Genomic DNA, 19,897 nt, shown 5'->3' with positions numbered 1-19,897 from the left:
ACTAACTGCGACCAACCGACACTGGCCGTTCAAAACAAAACAGTAGACAAACGACTACGCGAATTTACACTATTCAGGTACTAAAACGCGATGCTACAACTCTCAAATACTATAATACGCCCGAAATTTATGAATTACACAATGCAAGTACCAAAAACACGCAAAGAAATTAAGAATTAAACTATGTAACAAATGAGTGAGCTAGGAGTATACGACTTGCTGCTGCAGCTGCTTATCCAACGGCGGCAGGGAGCACACTAACTGCGACCAACCGACACTGGCCGTTCAAAACAAAACAGTAGACAAACGACTACGCGAATTTACACTATTCAGGTACTAAAACGCGATGCTATAACTCTCAAATACTATAATACGCCCGAAATTTATGAATTACACAATGCAAGTACCAAAAACACGCAAAGAAATTAAGAATTAAACTATGTAACAAATGAGTGAGCTAGGAGTATACGACTTGCTGCTGCAGCTGCTTATCCAACGGCGGCAGGGAGCACACTAACTGCGACCAACCGACACTGGCCGTTCAAAACAAAACAGTAGACAAACGACTACGCGATTTTACACTATTCAGGTACTAAAACGCGATGCTATAACTCTCAAATACTATAATACGCCCGAAATTTATGAATTACACAATGCAAGTACCAAAAACACGCAAAGAAATTAAGAATTAAACTATGTAACAAATGAGTGAGCTAGGAGTATACGACTTGCTGCTGCAGCTGCTTATCCAACGGCGGCAGGGAGCACACTCTTCTACTGTATTTCTTTCCCCCATTCCTGTCAATTGTTCCCTTATGCTCTCCCTGAAACTCTCTACAACCTCTGGTTCTTTCAGTTTATCCAGGTCCCATCTCCTTAAATTCCCACCTTTTTGCAGTTTCTTCAGTTTCAATCTGCAGTTCATAACCAATAGATTGTGGTCAGAATCCACATATGCCCCTGGAAATGTCTTACAATTTAAAACCTGGTTCCTAAATCTCTGTCATACCATTATATAATCTATCTGATACCTTTTAGTATCTCCAGGATTCTTCCAGGTATACAACCTTCTTTTATGATTCTTGAACCAAGTGTTAGCTATGATTAAGTTATGCTCTGTGCAAAATTCTACGAGGCGGCTTCCTCTTTCATTTCTTCCCCCCAATCGATATTCACCTACTATGTTTCCTTCTCTCCCTTTTCCTACTGACGAATTCCAGTCACCCATGACTATTAAATTTTCGTCTCCCTTCACTACCTGAATAATTTCTTTTATCTCGTCATACATTTCATCAATTTCTTCATCATCTGCAGAGCTAGTTGGCATATAAACTTGTACTACTGTAGTAGGCATGGGCTTTGTGTCTATCTTGGCCACAATAATGCGTTCACTATGCTGTTTGTAGTAGCTAACCCGCACTCCTATTTTTTTACTCATTATTAAACCTACTCCTGCATTACCCCTATTTGATTTTGTATTTATAACCCTGTAATCACCTGACTAAAAGTCTTGTTCCTCCTGCCACCGAACTTCACTAATTCCCACTATATCTAACTTTAACCTATCCATCTCCCTTTTTAAATTTTCTAACCTACCTGCCCGATTAAGGGATCTGACATTCCACGCTCTGATGCGTAGAATGCCAGTTTTCTTTCTCCTGATAACGACGTCCTCTTGAGTAGTCCCCGCCCGGAGATCCGAATGGGGGACTATTTTACCTCCGGAATATTTTACCCAAGAGGACGCCATCATCATTTAATCATACGGTAAAGCTGCATGTCATCGGAAAAAATTACGACTGTAGTTTCCCCTTGCTTTCAGCCGTTCGCAGTACCAGCACAGCAAGGCCGTTTTGGTTAATGTTACAAGGCCAGATCAGTCAATCATCCAGACTGTTGCCCCTGCAACTACTGAAAAGGCTGCTGCCCCCTCTTCAGGAATTATTTAGTTAACAATTATGTAATTGTGTGTATATTGGTTGCTGCTAAACTACAGACATAACAGAATTAAAAATATAAAAGTAATAAATTAATTATTTTTGAGGCAGAAAGAAGCTCCAATTAATGAAGGGAAGATAATGCGTGAAGTCTCTGGCATTAAAATTTCAATTAATTTCCTTTTTGAGAGAGACAGAGAGAGAGAGAGAGAGAGAGAGAGAGAGAGAGAGAGAGAGAGAGAGAGAGAGAGCAATTCAAAAAGGAAAGGTGAAAGGAGCATAGAAGATTCAGATTCAGGGCAGAAAATACCAGGTCTGAAGTAGAGCACAGAATACGCAGTATTTACATATTCTTAAGCGTCTAAACATCACCCTTCCTCCAGGGTCTGTTTCAGTAACTGGCCAACAGCATTTGCATTAATATTTAATATAAAACATTATAACAGATGAACTTTGCTTTTGACTGTGAAGACAAAATGATTGATTACAAGGCTATCAAAGTGCACACCTACTTAATATTTCTCCGATCTTGGCAGTGTCCTCGAGGAATAACTATCAAAATGTTGATCTCTAGTTGCAGTCCACATGTATGGCAGTTCATATAGTCATCAGTGTCACCAGCATGTATTCTACCCCTGTACCTGATCGTCACTGTTCACCATGTCACCATAGGACAGGAGTACATTTAATCATTTAATTTCACACATTAAAAAGACAATTACAATGGATTACTGAACTCATCATAAAAATGTTTGCCTACATCATCAAAAATAAATAACACGGCCACTATGAAACAGCTTTCAAAAAGGAAGATCATGCTGCGGTGGCTATTTTTAATTGAAATTACTAATAGAAAAACATAGAGAATGCAATCTGGAAACACACATTGATTTCGCCAACTTCAGAAAAGCTTTGATGAAGTCAACACAAACAAGTTATTACAAATTCTAACAGACGATCATGTTCCCCAACAACTTAGTGGTGATATAAACAAAATTTCCAAAATAAATTGAATCTGCATCAAGAAAGAAGACAATTAATCATAGTGGGATAGAATACGTGCAAGAACATGGCAGTGATGTGGTCTTTCACCAGGCTTGTTACATGAATAAAATCGTCCAAGAGTGGAGACAGAGAGACAATACTACATGGTTTCATTGAAATCATAACACATAGTTAGATGATTTATTTTTTCCAAGTGATTAAGCTCTTTTAGCACCTTCAGAGGATGACTTGCATCTACATCTACTTCTATATGATTACTCTGCAATTCACAATTAAGGGTTCCTCGACCACCTTCAAGCTATTTCTCTACTGTTCCACTCTCAAACAACATGCAGGAAAAACAAACAAATCTTTCTGCGAGTTCTGATTTCTCCTGTTTTTATCATGATGATAATTTCTCACTATGTAGGTGGGTACCAGCAGAAGATTTTCAAAATCAGAGGAGAAAGTTGGTGATCGAAATTTCATGAGAAGATTCTGCCACAGTGAAAAACACCTTTGTTTTAATGATTGTCCCTGCACTTCACATATTGTGTCCATAGCACTCTCTTCTGTATTTCGCAATAATACAAAATGAGCTACTCTTCTTTGAATTTATTTGATGTTCTCCCTCAGTCCCATCTGATGCATATCTCACACCACACTGCAGTACTCTAGAAGAGGGTGTACAAGCATGGTGTAAGCAGTCTCTTTAGTGGACTTGTTGCACTGCCAATAAATCACAGTCTTCGGTTTGCTTTCACACAACATTACCTGTGTGATCATTCCAGTTTAAGTTATTTGTAATTGTAAATCCTAAGTATTTAGTTGACTTAACAGCCTTTAGATTTTTGATTTATTGTGGAACTGAAATTTAGTGGACCATTTTAGTGCTCACATGGAAGACTTCACACTTTTCATAATATAGGGTCAATTGCTACTTTTTGCAGCATACAGATACCTTGTCTAAATCATATGGCAATCTGTTTTGGTCATCTGATGACTTTACGTAATGGTTAATGACAGCATCAACTGCAATCTAATAGGACTGCTTATATTGTCCCTTAAATTGTTTATATAGATCAGGATGAGGAACACCAGATATTACTTCTGTTTTATTCAATGATTTTCTCACAGGAAATCACAAATCCAGTCACACAACTGATAAGACAGTCCATAGGCAAGCAATTTGGTTAGAAGTTGCTTGTGAAGAACGGTGTCAAAAGCCTTCTGGACATCTAATACATAGAATTAATTTGATGTTCGCTACCGATAGCACTCATTACTTCATGAGAATAAAGAACCACTTGTGCTTCACAAGAATATTTTCTGAACCCATATAGGCTATTCAGCAATAAATCATTTTCTTTGAGATGATTCTTAATGTTCAAGCATGGAATATGTTCCAGAATCCTACTGAAGAGTGACGTTAGTGATATGGGTCTGGAATTCAGCAGATTACTCTTATTTCCTTTCTTAGGTGGTGTTGTGACTTTCGCAACTTTCCAGCCTCTGGGTATGGATCTTTCTATAAATGAGCAGTTGTGTATGATTACTAAGTGAGGAGCTATTGGATCAGCATACTCTGAAAGGAACCTGACTGGTATACAATCTGGACCGGAAGCCTTGCCTGTTTTACATGTTTTCACGCTGCTTCGCTACACCAAGGATATCTACTTCTAAGTTACTGATGTTGGCAATTGTTCTTGATTTGAGTTCTGAACCATTTACTTCATCATACTTTGTGAAGGAATTTCAGAAAACTGTGTTTATAACTCTGCTTTAGTGCCACTATCATCAATAGCATCACTGTTGTTATTGCGCAGTGAAGGTATTGATTGTGTTTTGCCTCTGGTGTATTTTACATATGACCGGAATCTCTGTTGGTTTTCTGATGGATTTCAAGACAGTGTTTCATTGTGGAAACTATCAAAAGCATCTCATATTGAAGTTTGTGCTAAAGTTTCAGCATTCATAAAACTTCGCAAATCTTAGGGATTTTACGTTCTTTTAAATTTGGGTTACTTTTTGCCTTTCTTCTGCAACAGTGTTCTGATCTGTTTTGTGTACCATTGGGGATCGGTACCATATGTCATTAATTTATTTGGTATATATCTCTCAATTGCCATTGCTACTATTTCTTGCAATTTCAATCACATGTGGTCTACGTTACACAGTCAAACTAGGAGTGGAGACTGTCTCCTAGGAGGATGTCAAACAATTTTTTTTATTATTATTATTTTTAATAGATGTATTTTGCTTATATTTTTGTTGTGTTTGGATGGTACAATATTCAGTCTAGCTACAACAGCCTTTTGGTCACTAATCCTTGTATCTGTCATGATGCTCCTTATTTGTCCAGGATTATTTTCTGCTGCACTTTGAGTGGGCTCCTGAACTAGTTGTTCAAAATAATTGCCTGAGAAGGCATTCAGTACGATTTTGGACAATGTTTGATGTCTACTGCAGATTTTAAACATGTGTTTTCGCCATCATATTATGTGTAGATTGAAGTTACCAACAATTACGACTGTATGATTGGGGTATCTATTTGAAATGACATTCAAGTTTTCTTTGAACTGTTCAGCAACTGTATCATCTGTGTCAAGGGTGCGGTAAAAGCAGCTAATTATTAATTTATTCTGGTTTTCAAGTGTAACTGCTACCCATACTAGCTCACAAGAACTATCTACTTCAGTTTCACTACAAGGTAAACTACTTCTGACACCAGTAAACATTCCACCACCAACTTTATTTAATCTATCCTTTTGGAACACATTTAGGTGCTTTGTAAAAATTTCGGCTGAACTTATTTCTGCCTTTAGACAGCTTTAAGTACCTTTAACGATTTGGTAGTCAGTGATTTCTATTAGCGCTTGGAACTCTGGTTCTTTTACAACACAGCTATGACAGTTTACAGCTACAATATTGATTGCTCCTGTGCCTACTGTCTTCCTGTGTTCATCCTGCAGCCTTTGAAACTGAAGCTCTTTCTGCACCCTCTAACCTAAAAAGCTACCCAGATCACTGCATACAGCCCCCGCTACTGGTAAAGCTGCTTGCTGCGTGTAGCAGACTCCTGACCTATTTAGCAGAACCTGGAAACCTGCCACTCTGTGGCACAAGTCAAGGGATCTGCAACCTACACGGTTGCAGAACCGTCTGAGCCTCTGGTTCAGATCCTTCACTTGGCTCTGTACCAAAGGACAGCAGTCGCTTCTGTCGATGATACGACAGGTGGTGAGCTCCTCCTCCATCTCACAAGCATGGCTGACAGTCTTTGGTACTTCAGCTAGCTGCCCAAAACCAGAGAAAATCTCTACCGATCCAAAGCGACACATCATTAATAACAGTATGAACCACCGTCTGCAGTTGGCTACACACTGTGCTCTTCATGGCATCCAGAAACACTCATGCCACATCTGGAATGACTGCTCCTAGTTTGCTCACAAAGTGCCCACTGGATTCCTTCCCCTCCTCGGAAGTCATATTCCTATGTGGCCCGTTACGTGCTTAATATTGGAGCTTCCATCTACCAGTAAACCCACCCTCTGTGAATGCCCAAACCTTGTGGGCTGAGAGGCTTCATGTGGAACTGGGTGAGCAACAGCATCTTGCTTAGGGACTTTGTGAGCCACAGATAGTGCCCAGAATCTATTTGTCAGATGAAATGGGAAAGCCCTCTGGTTGACCTCTCGGAAAGTCTTTCACTGCCGCCACACCTTGGAATGACCTCCCAGTCGACCAAAGGTGAGTGATGAACTTCAGTACAGGCAATAACCAGGGCAGCCACAGTAATGGACTGATCGGAGGACACATGGTATGTGCTGGATGTTCCTCAGATCTCCATGTCCGCGCCCCCCCCCCCCCCCCCCCCCCAAAAAAAAAAAAAAAAAAAAAAAAAAAAAAACAACAGTGATGGCCGTTGGCAGCAGCTTTAAGTTGTGTGACTGAAGCCTAAACTGCCGGGAGCTGTGAACTTTGGCTTACCAACTCAGCTCACATCTGTACACAGCAATCACAATCCCTATCCAAACTAAAGATGGTGAAAATATACTCTAGATGGTTACTAAATGCAGAACTGTGCCTGATAAGTAAACAAACTAAAGAGTGCAGTGGAAAAATAAAATAAATGCTTTGTTATGAGAAGCTGTGTCAAACTCACTGATGAAAATTGTGTCCTCTGATGTGCTGCTGCAGCAACAAAAGCTAGCACTTAACTACAGGGATCAGTACGAATTTTCCAGAATATCTTCAAGAAATACAATATGGACATCAGCCTTCTGCAGAAAATATGCCTTAAAAAATAAGCTCTATTTGAAAAATAAAATACCCTAAAGAGTGATCATAGTCACATATTATTCTATAAACTATCCTTTTCGGGAAGAAACAGACCTAGCTGAAAAAGGAATGGGAGTCTTTAATAATGTAACAGAACCTTTCATAGACCAGAAGTACACCAGAATATGCAAAAACAATGGGAATCCGTAATAATGTAATGAAATCTTTACTGGACTGGAAGTACACCAGAATATGTGATGCCTGTACATGACCTTAGCAAGACCTGTGCTCTGCTATGGCAGTGAAACATGGACAATAAAGGCATAAACTGTAGAGAGACTAACAGCCTGTGAAACAAAATTCTTGGGACGAACAGCTGGTTACACCAAACGGGATCACAAAAGGAATGAACATGTATTGAAGGAACTTAAAATGAAACCCATCATGCATTGTATTTGGAACTACCAAAACAGCTGAAGAAAACAGTTACAATGAGTATCCCATCATAGGATATCTTTATTTTAATGTCCCTCTCCTTTACGTTATTGTTAATTTATCGTTCTTGCATATAAACTCAGTCTCTCCAGTGCCTCTCCTCACCCTCTGGAACGAAAACTGAATCTGACTTAATCTAATCTAATCTTTTCCAAAACTAAAGAAGCACCTGGTCAGGCAGCACACAATCTCAGTACACTTGTCACTCTCTGTCCCAAGTGCCAGTGAGCCTTAATATGTCCAAGTTTCTTACAAAATTGCTTCATTCCTAAGTCACCCAGACTACTCAAAAGACCCATTTACATTCGGGGGAGGGGGGGGGGGGGGGCACTCATTTGAATGTATTGTTTCCACGATTATGCAGCACACATCTATACCCACCACACTCAATGTCAAGGAGTTTTGACCACAACTATGAGATCTGCATCTGCACAATGTGAATTTGTTGAGATTTTTCTTAAGTTCTTGATTACATTTTTGTAGGCTTTGATGTGCATTCACAGAATGAAGTGACACAGTGACCTTTGAAGGAGTGATGTTCAAATACCTCCCCAGATAGGATATGGTCTGCTCCCTGCCCCATAGTAATTCTGTCAGAACTTGAGCTCTTGGTTCTAATAACCTTATCATCAGTGGGACATAAAGCAATAATATTTCTTCCTTGCTTCAAGTGAATCATTTTTCTGTTACATTTTTGGTAACCTGGCTATGTACATATTTGTTCTGTAATTAAAAAGATTCAGAAGTATTGTACCGCACAATAGAAATGAATGCTGAAGAGTTACTTGGTTATGGAGCCAAACACAAGACTGAAAAGAATACAATAACAGGGAAGTAACATCCGGAGTCAGTAGCAGTGTTCTAGGCCAACATAGAGTAGCCTGTCCAAACTGCAAACAGGAATAAAATTCAAACAGCATAGTGTATCCGAATCTCGGGTGTGACCTGGCAGGATGGCAGTGAATAGTAAGATGGGGAATGATGATTCCACAGATAGTCTTACAATGTATATTTATTGCAGCCTCACATGGTAGTCACGGGGTCATTTACTGGAGTGATATGGTATGGTGCAGACTCAACAGGAACTCAAAACATGTGGGATGCTGCAGGTGGTCAGTGCCAGTGGCCTGTAGCAGAGCTACAAATGCAACTGGTTGCACTGTGGCTAAGTACACAATGTCAGAGGAATATCCGTGGGCTCTTGATGACCACATAACCTGTGGACAAGAGCTGGTCCCTGATAGCAGAGCCACCATTGTTGCTGCTGTGTGTGCTGCTTGTGGGTGATGGTGGCAGTTTCTGATGGTGCCTACTAGAGTTAAGCCTGTAAACATACTATTTAGAATCAGCACCGAATCCAAACAAGCAATATACTGGCAAGACGCGTAAGCAGTCCACAAAGGAGGAGCAGATGTCATGTCGGAATGGGCACGGTCAAGTATGTAGAAGCCCAGGTGTGTTAATACTACACTCCTCATCCTGTGAAAATTCAGAACCTCACCAAGAAGAAGGCTGCTAATGCGAGGATGTCTGTGATAGGTGGCGATGCGATTAGTAGTCATTATGGCAGGACTGTCAGGCCATCACGCAGAGGACTCATGACAAATCTTCCTTGAGGACCACACCAAAAGTGGTGGAAGAAACATCTGGCAGCCAGCTGGGGGCTTCCGTGCATGGTGGCTGGGTCACAGCAGCGTAGGTTGAGGACCTACTGAAAATGCGGCGTGTGCTGGATGGCTGCCTGTGGAATGTCTGGAAGGTATTGAAAACCCTGGTAGCCCTTGTGGGTGGGAAAGTATTTGATTGTGTGGAGCTACATGCCGGTGTGCGGGAGTGTGCGTCCTTTCGTGATGGGATGTAGAGACTGGTCACATGACCGACTACAGCTGCGGCAGAAACAGTGATGGCAGGAATGACCAGGCTGGCCACAACCTAGTTGACCGTGACTGAGTCAGCACAAGAGATGCAGCATCAGTGTCTACTGAGCCGACAGTGGCAGTCACAGGACCAGTGCCGGCGAGCCTGATTATGGCAGCATGGCCATCTGTACCGGGGGCTGTCTTGGTGGAGCTGGCACCGACCTCTGTGGCAGTTATGGTAGTGGAAGTGACGGAGGAAGATGCAAATTGTGAAATGTGTGAAGGACTTCAAAAGAGTGGAGTCTCACCCAGAGGAGGAATGAATCAGGATGCAGTGGGGGAAGGAGTTGGGAATGATGGATGCGTGTAAGAGCATGATGACCGGGCAGTGAGGAAGGCATTACAAAAAGTAGTGAAAATGTGAACTGCGAGGAGGAGGCAGAGAATACTGACTGTGTGCACATTTGACCGCGGTTGGGCCTCACGGTGCTTCGAGGTGTGTGAAAGTGCTCTCAGTGGTACAGAGGCATGCTGGAGTAGAGGGCACAGAGGGAAGAGTGACACGAGAAGCTATAAACGAGGACAGAACAGAAGGAGAACTGGAAATCAAGAGAAGGGTAACTAGTACAGAAGGGCTGGCAGTGGCAGGGGCAGAGACTGCCAGTGTCAGCTGAAGAGGGTCTTGTCATTGGCACAGAACTCATCAAAACCCACCAGAAGCATCAGAGTTGGTGGAGGGAAAGGTGTCTCTGCTGGATCCTTTTGCAAAACCGGGGCACAGTAGAGCTGGCTGCAAAGGAGCCAGTGGCAACAGGCAGCGAAATCTGTAACAGAGCCACTTGGGAGTCCCGAGAGGACAGAAAAAAAGTCATAAGCATGAGAGACAGTGGTAGCAGCATAATGAGTGATGATTTTGTCCTGCAAGTGAACATAGGAGAGGGAAGAAAGGTTGACTGCAGGTTGAAGTGAGAGAAGAAGTGATAGGCCGAAGTGCCAGACCAGGTGATGAGAAGAACTTGTTTGCGACAGCCCTTGTGAGTGGTGAAGGTCACAAAAGATCATCTGAGCCAATTGAGGGAGGGAGACCATGACTCCAAAGTGTCATTGAAAACCTGAAGAGTGGGAAGGTGTGGCATCCATATAGAGAAAGGGCCGACAGCTAGGTGATTGAGCTGCTGAAGCAGAAATGTGGTGGTGGACTGTGACAAAGATTTGGCAGTCTCTTCGGGATTCAGGACCCCGTCAAGGAGCTCCTTGATATGTATTTGACTTCACTCATGTTCAGCTTTTCAGCTGCCACAAAATGAGTGCCAAAGATTAATTGTCCACAGTGATGGGTAAGAAGGAGAAACGTGCAGTTTGCCATAAAAACCAGAGAAGACGCAGTTCCAAAGTTCACAGTCAAGGCTCCAATGCACAAAAGAATTCACAGTCCTAGTATACAAGCAAAGTTCACAGCTCTGAAAAGTGCACATAAAATTGTCACAGACCGAGTGATAGAGCAGATGTAAAGTTCATAGTGCTTGAAGCAGTGCACACATAAGATAAGACTGCAGTCACCAGTTGCGAGGGCCACAGTCTGAAACACACAAAAGAGGGGCGGCCCTGAGAATCATGTAATCGTCACTGTGGAAAATGATGCAAAACCAATAGATAGTCCTCCTTGTCAGTTGTATTGTAGCTCATGATACAAATGAATGCTGAACAGTTAATTTTTTATGGAGCCAAACATGAGACTGCTCAGAATACAATAACAGAGACGCGACAGCTGGAGGTGATACCGAGTCAGTAGCAGTGTTCTAGCCCAGTGCATTGTAGTGTATTTATAGCGTAAACAGAGTGAAGTCCAAACAGTATAATGTATCCAAATCTCGGATTAGGCCCTGTAGGAAGGCAGTGAATAGCAAGAGGAGGAATGATGTTTTTACAGATATTCTTACAATGTATATTTATTGCATCCTCATCACAGAAAGTAAAGTCTCCAACAAGACTGTAATAACAGAATGATTGTCCTTCATCAGAGGTAGATACAACTTGAAGCCCAAACTAATGTTAGATAATCACCCTAGCATTGTATGCACTAGCACTGAGGCTCCCAGTAGATGTATGGTAGCTGTGGGGTGGCATTGACAACTTCTTGTTGCTCTAATAAGATGTGCCTTTCAATTCACATTCATCGTTGTGTTTCGTACATGATGTTAATAGTGTATCATCTTTTTCTGTATTCATGTGTGTTGTTCAGTGTCTTTTCTGTTTGTTGATGAATGGTCTATTCTTGTATGGATAGTTATAATATGCACTAGATCTTCTCAACTTATTATCATTTTTCTGTATACAGTTACTTTCATGCCAGACTAATGTTAAAGTACAAATTATGTTCAACAGATAGTTCTCTGTGTACTCATTTGCCATTGTCTAACAATAGATCAGAGGGTAAGGTGTAATACAAGGCTTGTGTTGTGTTCAAAGAAATCTTGGGCTTCCAACTGGTCACCATTTACTAAACTACACAATATTTTGAATGGGCAACTACCCGTCATCCTCAGGTGAGGCATCGAGGACTGACTAAGACTTCCTCGTTCTGTAATTTATTATCATGCTGTGTGTATTTTGCACATACCTTAATGTCTTGGAGACAGACTGACCAAACTATCTGAATGGCGTCGTGGAACTCTGTTGTCCATGTGGTTGTCACTTGCCGTGCCTTTGGCGTAATGTATTGTCCTCAGCTAGAGCAAATTGTGGGGTTCCACACATTGTCCAACTGGTTGCTGCTGTCTTGGTTCATCAGGTTCTCCACAATGCATATGTTCAGATTCCTTAATATTGGAGTCCCAAAAAGATGTTGCTGTGGATAAAATCATTATTTGATCATATTCCATTGAATGTCTAGTGGAGATAACAATCTTCAGTAGTAGTTCAATTGCAAAAGGCAAGTACAGGATCAGTGTTTGGTGTTCTTCCCCAGCGTATGTGGTCTGGTGTATGTAAGGTGTACTACATTGCAAAGGTATTTTTTAAATTCCACACTTTTGCAGCAACAAATTGTCCTTCTCTGATCCCATAACGTCTGCCTTTTTAGCCGGTGGACAGAAAACCTCTTTCACCTGAAATTTGTGAAAGATTCTTACTATTTTAAACAAAATATTGCCAACAAAAGGAAGAAAACCTAGAGATTTTATTGATGTGCTCTCCTCCTCTCAGAATGCCCCAGAGAGCCATTATTCTCCAGTCTAAACAAGACATCCAGAAAGACAGACAACCATCTTTCACAGTTTCCACAGTGAAGGGGATGTTCGTATGAATGTAGTTGAGGGGATGTAAAAGCTACATCAAGGCCAGACTGTGAGCAACAATGCATGGTGGAAGAAGGAATCTAGTGTTGTTAAAGAGGAGGCTGGGGCAGGGGAGGGATAGCATGGTAGAGGTGGAGGGCAGTGAAGTGCTGTTGTGGAATATACAGGGATGTAGTGGGGAGAGAGTAGAGCTAGGTGCAGTTGGGTGGTTAGATAGGGGTGGGGATGGAAAAGTAGAGAAGTAAAAGACTGTGGGTGTGTTGGTGAAATAGAAGGCTGGAGTGAGAACAAGGAAGGAGATAATTGGATGAAAGACAGTAACTAATGGAGGTTGAGGCCAGGGGGGTTATGGGAACATAGGATATATAGTAAGTATTCTACCAACACCAGCTTTTCTGAATTGTTCAGGTGGCAACTCACCCTGCAATATATCACACATTCCCCGTAACTCTGTGGCCTCAGCCTTCATTAGTCACTCTCCTTAATCAACCTAATCAACCTGTCTCCTTCACTGTTTCCACTCCACCACTACACCACCTTCTACTCCACCAAAGCACCAACAGTCTTTCTATGTTTCTCCTCTTCCACTCCCTTGCCCCCTCCCTCTCTCCCTCCACCCATCTAGCCTCCCACTGCACATAGCTGCGTCTGTCCACCACATCCCTGTGTGCTCTCACCATCAGCACTTCTATATCCCCCCACTCTTACCCTGTTATCCCTTTACCTCCCCACCCTACTCTCCTCCAGGTTCATCCAGGTTGCTTCTCCCTTCATGCACTGTTTCTCGCAGTCTGGTCTGAGCAGCCAGAGACATGGGTCATGTGTGCATGAGTTGTGTGTGTGTGTGTGTGTGTGTGTGTGTGTGTGTGTTCTATTTCAGAAGAAGACCTTTGGCCCAAAGCTTACTTGTTTCGCCATCTTCTTGTTTTGCCTGTCTGTGACTCAACATCTCCATTATATTGTGAGCAGCAGTCTATCTACTCCATTAATTTAGCTTCTCCATGAGGCCACACTATGAAAGTACCATTTCCATACCTTCAAACTACTGTCAGTTCAAGGGCTGCTGATTCCAGTGCTCTCTCTACAAAGTCCTCAATAAAAAAAGTTTGCCACTAGGGAGACAAATGACTGTGGCAATGCTGTCAGTCTGCTCAAAATAAAATAGTGTTTTGAAACAAAATGGCGACATCCACCTGAAACTACCAAAGAATCGGATACTGGGACCTTTGTACGAAGTGATTCTGTATCGGAGCTAACTAGGCAGTGTGAACTGTTGAGATGGAGATTCCTCAGTGTATTGATAAAATTGCCCAATTTATGTATGTGATGCAAGCATTTGTCCATCAATGGTCTCAGCAAGGAAGAAAAATATTCAGTTAAATCAGATGTAGAAGCACCAGTGTTGCTCACAATTGGGCGTAAAGGGAGACCTTCTTTATGAGTTTTAGGAAGGCTATAAAGTCTGGGTGGGATGCAAGCATGTAGTCTTATCCACTTGATGGTCTCTCAAAGTAATGAGGAAGAATTCAGGAGTGCAGAACTTTTACGCTACACTCATCGTGTAAGGTATTAATCAGTCTTCCTACTGTCTAATCACTTTGTAGAACACACATCTTATCAACATGCAAATGTCAAGGTTACAGTACTGTCAAAAGTGGGAAGTCTTCATCGGTTTTCGACAGCTCACCTGAGGATGATCGGCTCTCCTCCAGTTGAAATATTGTGGAGTATAGCAAATGATAGCCAGCTGCAAGCCCGAAACTTGTTTGAACATATAATGTGCTGAGAAAATTTTAAAATTCATAGTTGTTATGGCTGTTAGCTACACACGGTTTGCAACATCTGTGTTCTGCATTAATCTAATTTCATTCAACTATTGAGGTAGATTTTTCTTTTTATTTCAGATTCAAGTCCAGCCAGCTGGAATTGAAGAAACAAGTGAAGACAAGGAATTTTATGGTGATTTAGCAGAAAGTGAGGGAATTCCTATTGTCTGCAAAAATCAACCATACTACATTGGTGGTAAAGTAGATGTGTCAGACAGCAGTACATTTGTAAGTACTGAAGGCTGAATTTTAGTACCTGTGTCTTACACTGTACAGTACCACTAAATCTTTGCTATATCGCTATACCAGTGCTCTGTGGAAATGTTGTCAACGCCTTGGCCATCTAGAAATTGATACTTGTATGTACACTTGCTTACTTTGGCTCGCTTTACATGACAAGGTCCAGGATCATTCGCAGTTGCAAGGCTCCTCTTCCACTGAATTTTGTTTCTGCTTTCTGCTGCCAATCACTCTGTGTGTCAATCTACAGCAAGTCCTTTTCGATTTCATCACGCCACCTTTTTGTTTGTCTTCCTCGCAGTCTTCAGTGTGGGGAGTAAAATAGGTGGATTTCTAAGGCCAAGCAACATGACCTAACCTTACAAGCCGTTTGGTTCTGATAGGGTGTATGGTATTTGGTCTGCTATAGATCTCTTCCACCTCATAATTATGCTGGACCCTGCTTTCCGGTGATCCTTGTCTTGTACTGGGCTGTAGATCTTCCTTATGTCTTTTCTCTCGAACACAAGGAGATTATTTTAAGTGTTTTTTTGGACAAACTGCATATCGATACAGTCATATGAGTTTAATCTTAGTGTTTTGTACAGCTGGAGCTTGAAATTCCATGCTTAAGAAAGCTGATTGATACTGTAATGTGATTGGTTTGTATCTTGTATCCTTGCTGTAATGTCTGCTTCACACAAAGTGTTCTGTGTAAAGATTATTCCCAGATATTTAAAATTATAAACTCTTTTATAGGATTAGGTTAAGACTACCACCAGCTGGAGGTGGGTCTCTCAAATAGGCACAAGTTCTGCTCGTCATCTTATACTAAATCTTCGATTCATTCGGAAGGAGAATGATCTTGCTCGCTACCACCTCTATGCTGTCACTCATCCACATTAGTTCTTCCTTAGATTTGGACAACAGGGTCTTGTTGTCAAGAAATGTGAGGTGTGGGATTTTCTCAGCTTTTACCTCGATACTTTCAAAATTCTTATGGAAAGCTTCCCTCGTAATTTTTTCGAGTGCCAGATTGAACAATATTGGTAACACACCATCTCTTTTTCTCAACTCTGTGTTTATATTAAAACTCTTAGTGTCTTGGATCCTGAGCTTCAGTTTGGCTTTTGAATCAGTGAGACAAATTCTTAATTGGGCTGATGAGTTTCTTTGGTATTCCAAACTTCATTAGGCAGTTCATGAAGTTCTCCCAGTGAATGCAGTTGTATGCCTTCTTAAAATCTATGAATAGCACATGAAGGTCATCAGCACATCCCCACATCTTCTCGGCGAGTTGTCTCATTACATTCCTGTTGTCCACAATTGAACAGCCCTTCCTGAAACCACCTTGATACTCACCAATCTCTCCTGGAAATTGCTGGATTCTGTAGAGTATACAGATGGACAAGATCTTATAGCAGATGTTTAAGAGGGTGATTCCTCTGTAGTTGGTACAGACCATTTTGTCACCTTTCTTGTGTAAAGGGCAGATTTCTGCTGTCTTCCAGTCTTCTGGGATCTCCTGCACAATCTATATCCTCTTGAGTAATGGATGAATTCTCTTGTGAAGTCTCTCACCTCCAGCTTGAATGACCTCCACCTGCATTCCACCTGCTCCTGGACTTTTGTCATTCTTCAGCTTCATTATCTGACTTTTAATTTCTTCCAGTGCAAGAGGTGGATAATATAAATCTAAAATGTCAAGAGGTTGGAATTTGAACAGATCTTTAGGTTCATCACAGCTGAGGAGCACACTGAGGTATTGCTTCCATCTCTCTGCATTGTTGAATGCATTCGTGAGTGTGGTCCCATTATTGTAATCGACAAATTTTGGTGGCCCTGGTATCCCTTCTTAAAAAGGTTGACTTTATAGTACATCTTTCAAGCCTCTTTTTCCAAGAAATCTTATTGAACTTTTGCCTAGTGCAAAATCCGTGCTGTGTAGCTGGCTCTCCTTGGTCGCTCTTCTCCTTGCAAGTTCTTAATGCATTCAACCATAAGCCAAGATTTTTGCCCCTGATCTGCTTCCTGATGACTGCGTTTGTCACCTCATTTACTGCATCCTAGATTTCTTTCCATTCTTCTTCTAGGTTCTTCCGTGAATCATTTTCCTGTAGAATTTGAAAGGATTTGCTGAGCTGGAGCTGAAATTCGTCTTTCTTGCATTGCCTTTAAATGCATTGCTGTGACAGCACACAACTACAGACTTTGGTTTTGGGTTGTACTTGTAGTCATATTTTTTCTAGGAAGTGATGCTGCATCATTCCGCACCTTGTGCTGTCTTCACATCCATCACCCAGCTCTTTCCTTCATGGTCAGTCACAGTGTGATCTGTCTGATTAACTGTTTTTTCATCTGGTGACAACTAAGTTCCTTTGTGTATATTCTTCCAATAGAAATTTGTGCTGCTGATGAGGATCACTTCCAATCAAGTAGTAAAAGGTCACAGTCAGTCAAAATGATGTGATTCTTGAGTTTCTCCCGGCGTATTTCATAATCCAAATATCCGCGGGTGTACTGCCGGTCTACAGTGTCCAACGGGCACAATATTTCGGCGATCATACATGTCGCCATCATCAGGTGGACTGACGGACTGAGCTCCTGTGAACGTGCCGGTACGGAGATCCGTACGTTATGGCTGCTCAGTTACCCCTGAGCAGCCATAGCGTACGGATCTCCGTACCGGCACGTTCACAGGAGCTCAGTCCGTCAGTCCACCTGATGATGGCGACATGTATGATCGCCGAAATATTGTGCCCGTTGGACACTGTAGACCGGCAGTACACCCGTGGATATTTTGAGTTAAAATGATGTTTATGGCATATCTAGATTTTTATCACTGTGTGGCTATCTTCAGTGCTATAAAACATGTGATGAACCAGTTATAATGATGGCTTACTAAATTTATTGTTGCGCATGCTCTAAATGTAAGTCAGTCATGAAACACACTGTGTGATCAAAAGTATCCAGACACCCCCAAAAACATACATTTTTCATACCAATGAAATTCAGTTCAAGAGAAGCCTAAAGGATTTATTAGTGGCCAACTACTTCTACTTCATTGATGAATTTCTTAGTAGAACCAACTGATCTGTGTGTGTGTGTGTGTGTGTGTGTATATATATATATATATATATATATATATATATATATATATATATATATATATATATATAAATAATAGAGGGAAACATTCCACGTGGGAAAAATATATCTAAAAAGAAAGATGATGAAACTTACCAAACAAAAGCGCTGGCAGGAAAGAGGGAAGGAGAAGGAAAGACAAAAGGATATGGGTTTTAAGGGAGAGGGTAAGGAGTCATTCCAATCCCGGGAGCGGAAAGACTTACCTTAGGGGGAAAAAAGGACAGGTATACACTCGCACACACACACATATCCATCCACACATACACAGACATAAGCAGACATTTTACAAATGTCTGCTTATGTCTGTGTATGTGTGGATGGATATGTGTGTGTGTGCGAGTGTATACCTGTCCTTTTTTCCCCCTAAGGTAAGTCTTTCCGCTCCCGGGATTGGAATGACTCCTTACCCTCTCCCTTAAAACCCATATCCTTTTGTCTTTCCTTCTCCTTCCCTCTTTCCTGACGAGGCAACCATTGGTTGCGAAAGCTAGAATTTTGTGTGTATGTTTGTGTTTGTTTGTGTGTCTATCGACCTGCCAGCGCTTTTGTTTGGTAAGTTTCATCATCTTTCTTTTTAGATATATATATATATATATATATATATGAATATAATAGAGGGAAACATTCCACGTGGGAAAAATATATCTAAAAAGAAAGATGATGAAACTTACCAAACAAAAGCGCTGGCAGGTCGATAGACACACAAACAAACACAAACATACACACAAAATTCAAGCTTTCGCAACAAACTGTTGCCTCGTCAGGAAAGAGGGAAGGAGAGGGAAAGACGAAAGGATGTGGGTTTTAAGGGAGAGGGTAAGGAGTCATTCCAATCCCGGGAGCGGAAAGACTTACCTTAGGGGGAAAAAAGGACAGGTATACACTCGCACACACACACATATCCATCCACACATACACAGACACAAGCAGACATTTGTAAAGGCAAAGAGTTTGGGCAGAGATGTCAGTCGGGGCAGATGTACAGAGGCAAAGATGAAGTTGAAAGACAGGTGAGGTATGAGCGGCGGCAAATTGAAATTAGAAATTAGCGGAGATTGAGGCCTGGCGGATAGCGAGAAGAGAGGATGTACTGAAGGGCAAGTTCCCATCTCCGGAGTTCGGATAGGTTGGTGTTGGTGGGAAGTATCCAGATAACCCGGACGGTGTAACACTGTGCCAAGATGTGCTGGCCGTGCACCAAGGCATGTTTAGCCACAGGGTGATCCTCATTACCAACAAACACTGTCTGCCTGTGTCCATTCATGCGAATGGACAGTTTGTTGCTGGTCATTCCCACATAGAATGCGTCACAGTGTAGGCAGGTCAGTTGGTAAATCACGTGGGTGCTTTCACACGTGGCTCTGCCTTTGATCGTGTACACCTTCCGGGTTACAGGACTGGAGTAGGTGGTGGTGGGAGGGTGCATGGGACAGGTTTTGCATCGGGGGCGGTTACAAGGATAGGAGCCAGAGGGTAGGGAAGGTGGTTTGGGGATTTCATAGGGATGAACTAACAGGTTACGAAGGTTAGGTGGACGGCGGAATGACACTCTTGGCGGAGTGGGGAGGATTTCATGAAGGATGGATCTCATTTCAGGGCAGGATTTGAGGAAGTCGTATCCCTGCTGGAGAGCCACATTCAGAGTCTGGTCCAGTCCCGGAAAGTATCCTGTCACAAGTGGGGCACTTTTGTGGTTCTTCTGTGGGGGATTCTGGGTTTGAGGGGACGAGGAAGTGGCTCTGGTTATTTGCTTCTGTACCAGGTCGGGAGGGTAGTTGCGGGATGCGAAAGCTGTTTTCAGGTTGTTGGTGTAATGATTCAGGGATTCCGGACTGGAGCAGATTCGTTTG

General features: G+C 42.0%; 1 protein-coding gene across 1 annotated transcript in view; it reads left to right on the top strand.

Moving 5' to 3' along the window:
- Positions 1-19,897, top strand: part of LOC126416633 (uncharacterized) — a 276,018-nt gene that overhangs the window by 148,315 nt on the left and 107,806 nt on the right. Inside the window, exon 12 of the mRNA XM_050084398.1 lies at positions 14,757-14,906. Within this exon, the coding sequence (XP_049940355.1) occupies positions 14,757-14,906 (150 nt within the window). The remainder of the gene's footprint in view (positions 1-14,756; positions 14,907-19,897) is intronic.

This window comes from Schistocerca serialis, chromosome 8 (assembly GCF_023864345.2).
Source record: "Schistocerca serialis cubense isolate TAMUIC-IGC-003099 chromosome 8, iqSchSeri2.2, whole genome shotgun sequence".
NCBI classification, from domain to species: domain Eukaryota; kingdom Metazoa; phylum Arthropoda; class Insecta; order Orthoptera; family Acrididae; genus Schistocerca; species Schistocerca serialis.
This window is presented reverse-complemented; position numbering and strand designations above follow the sequence as displayed.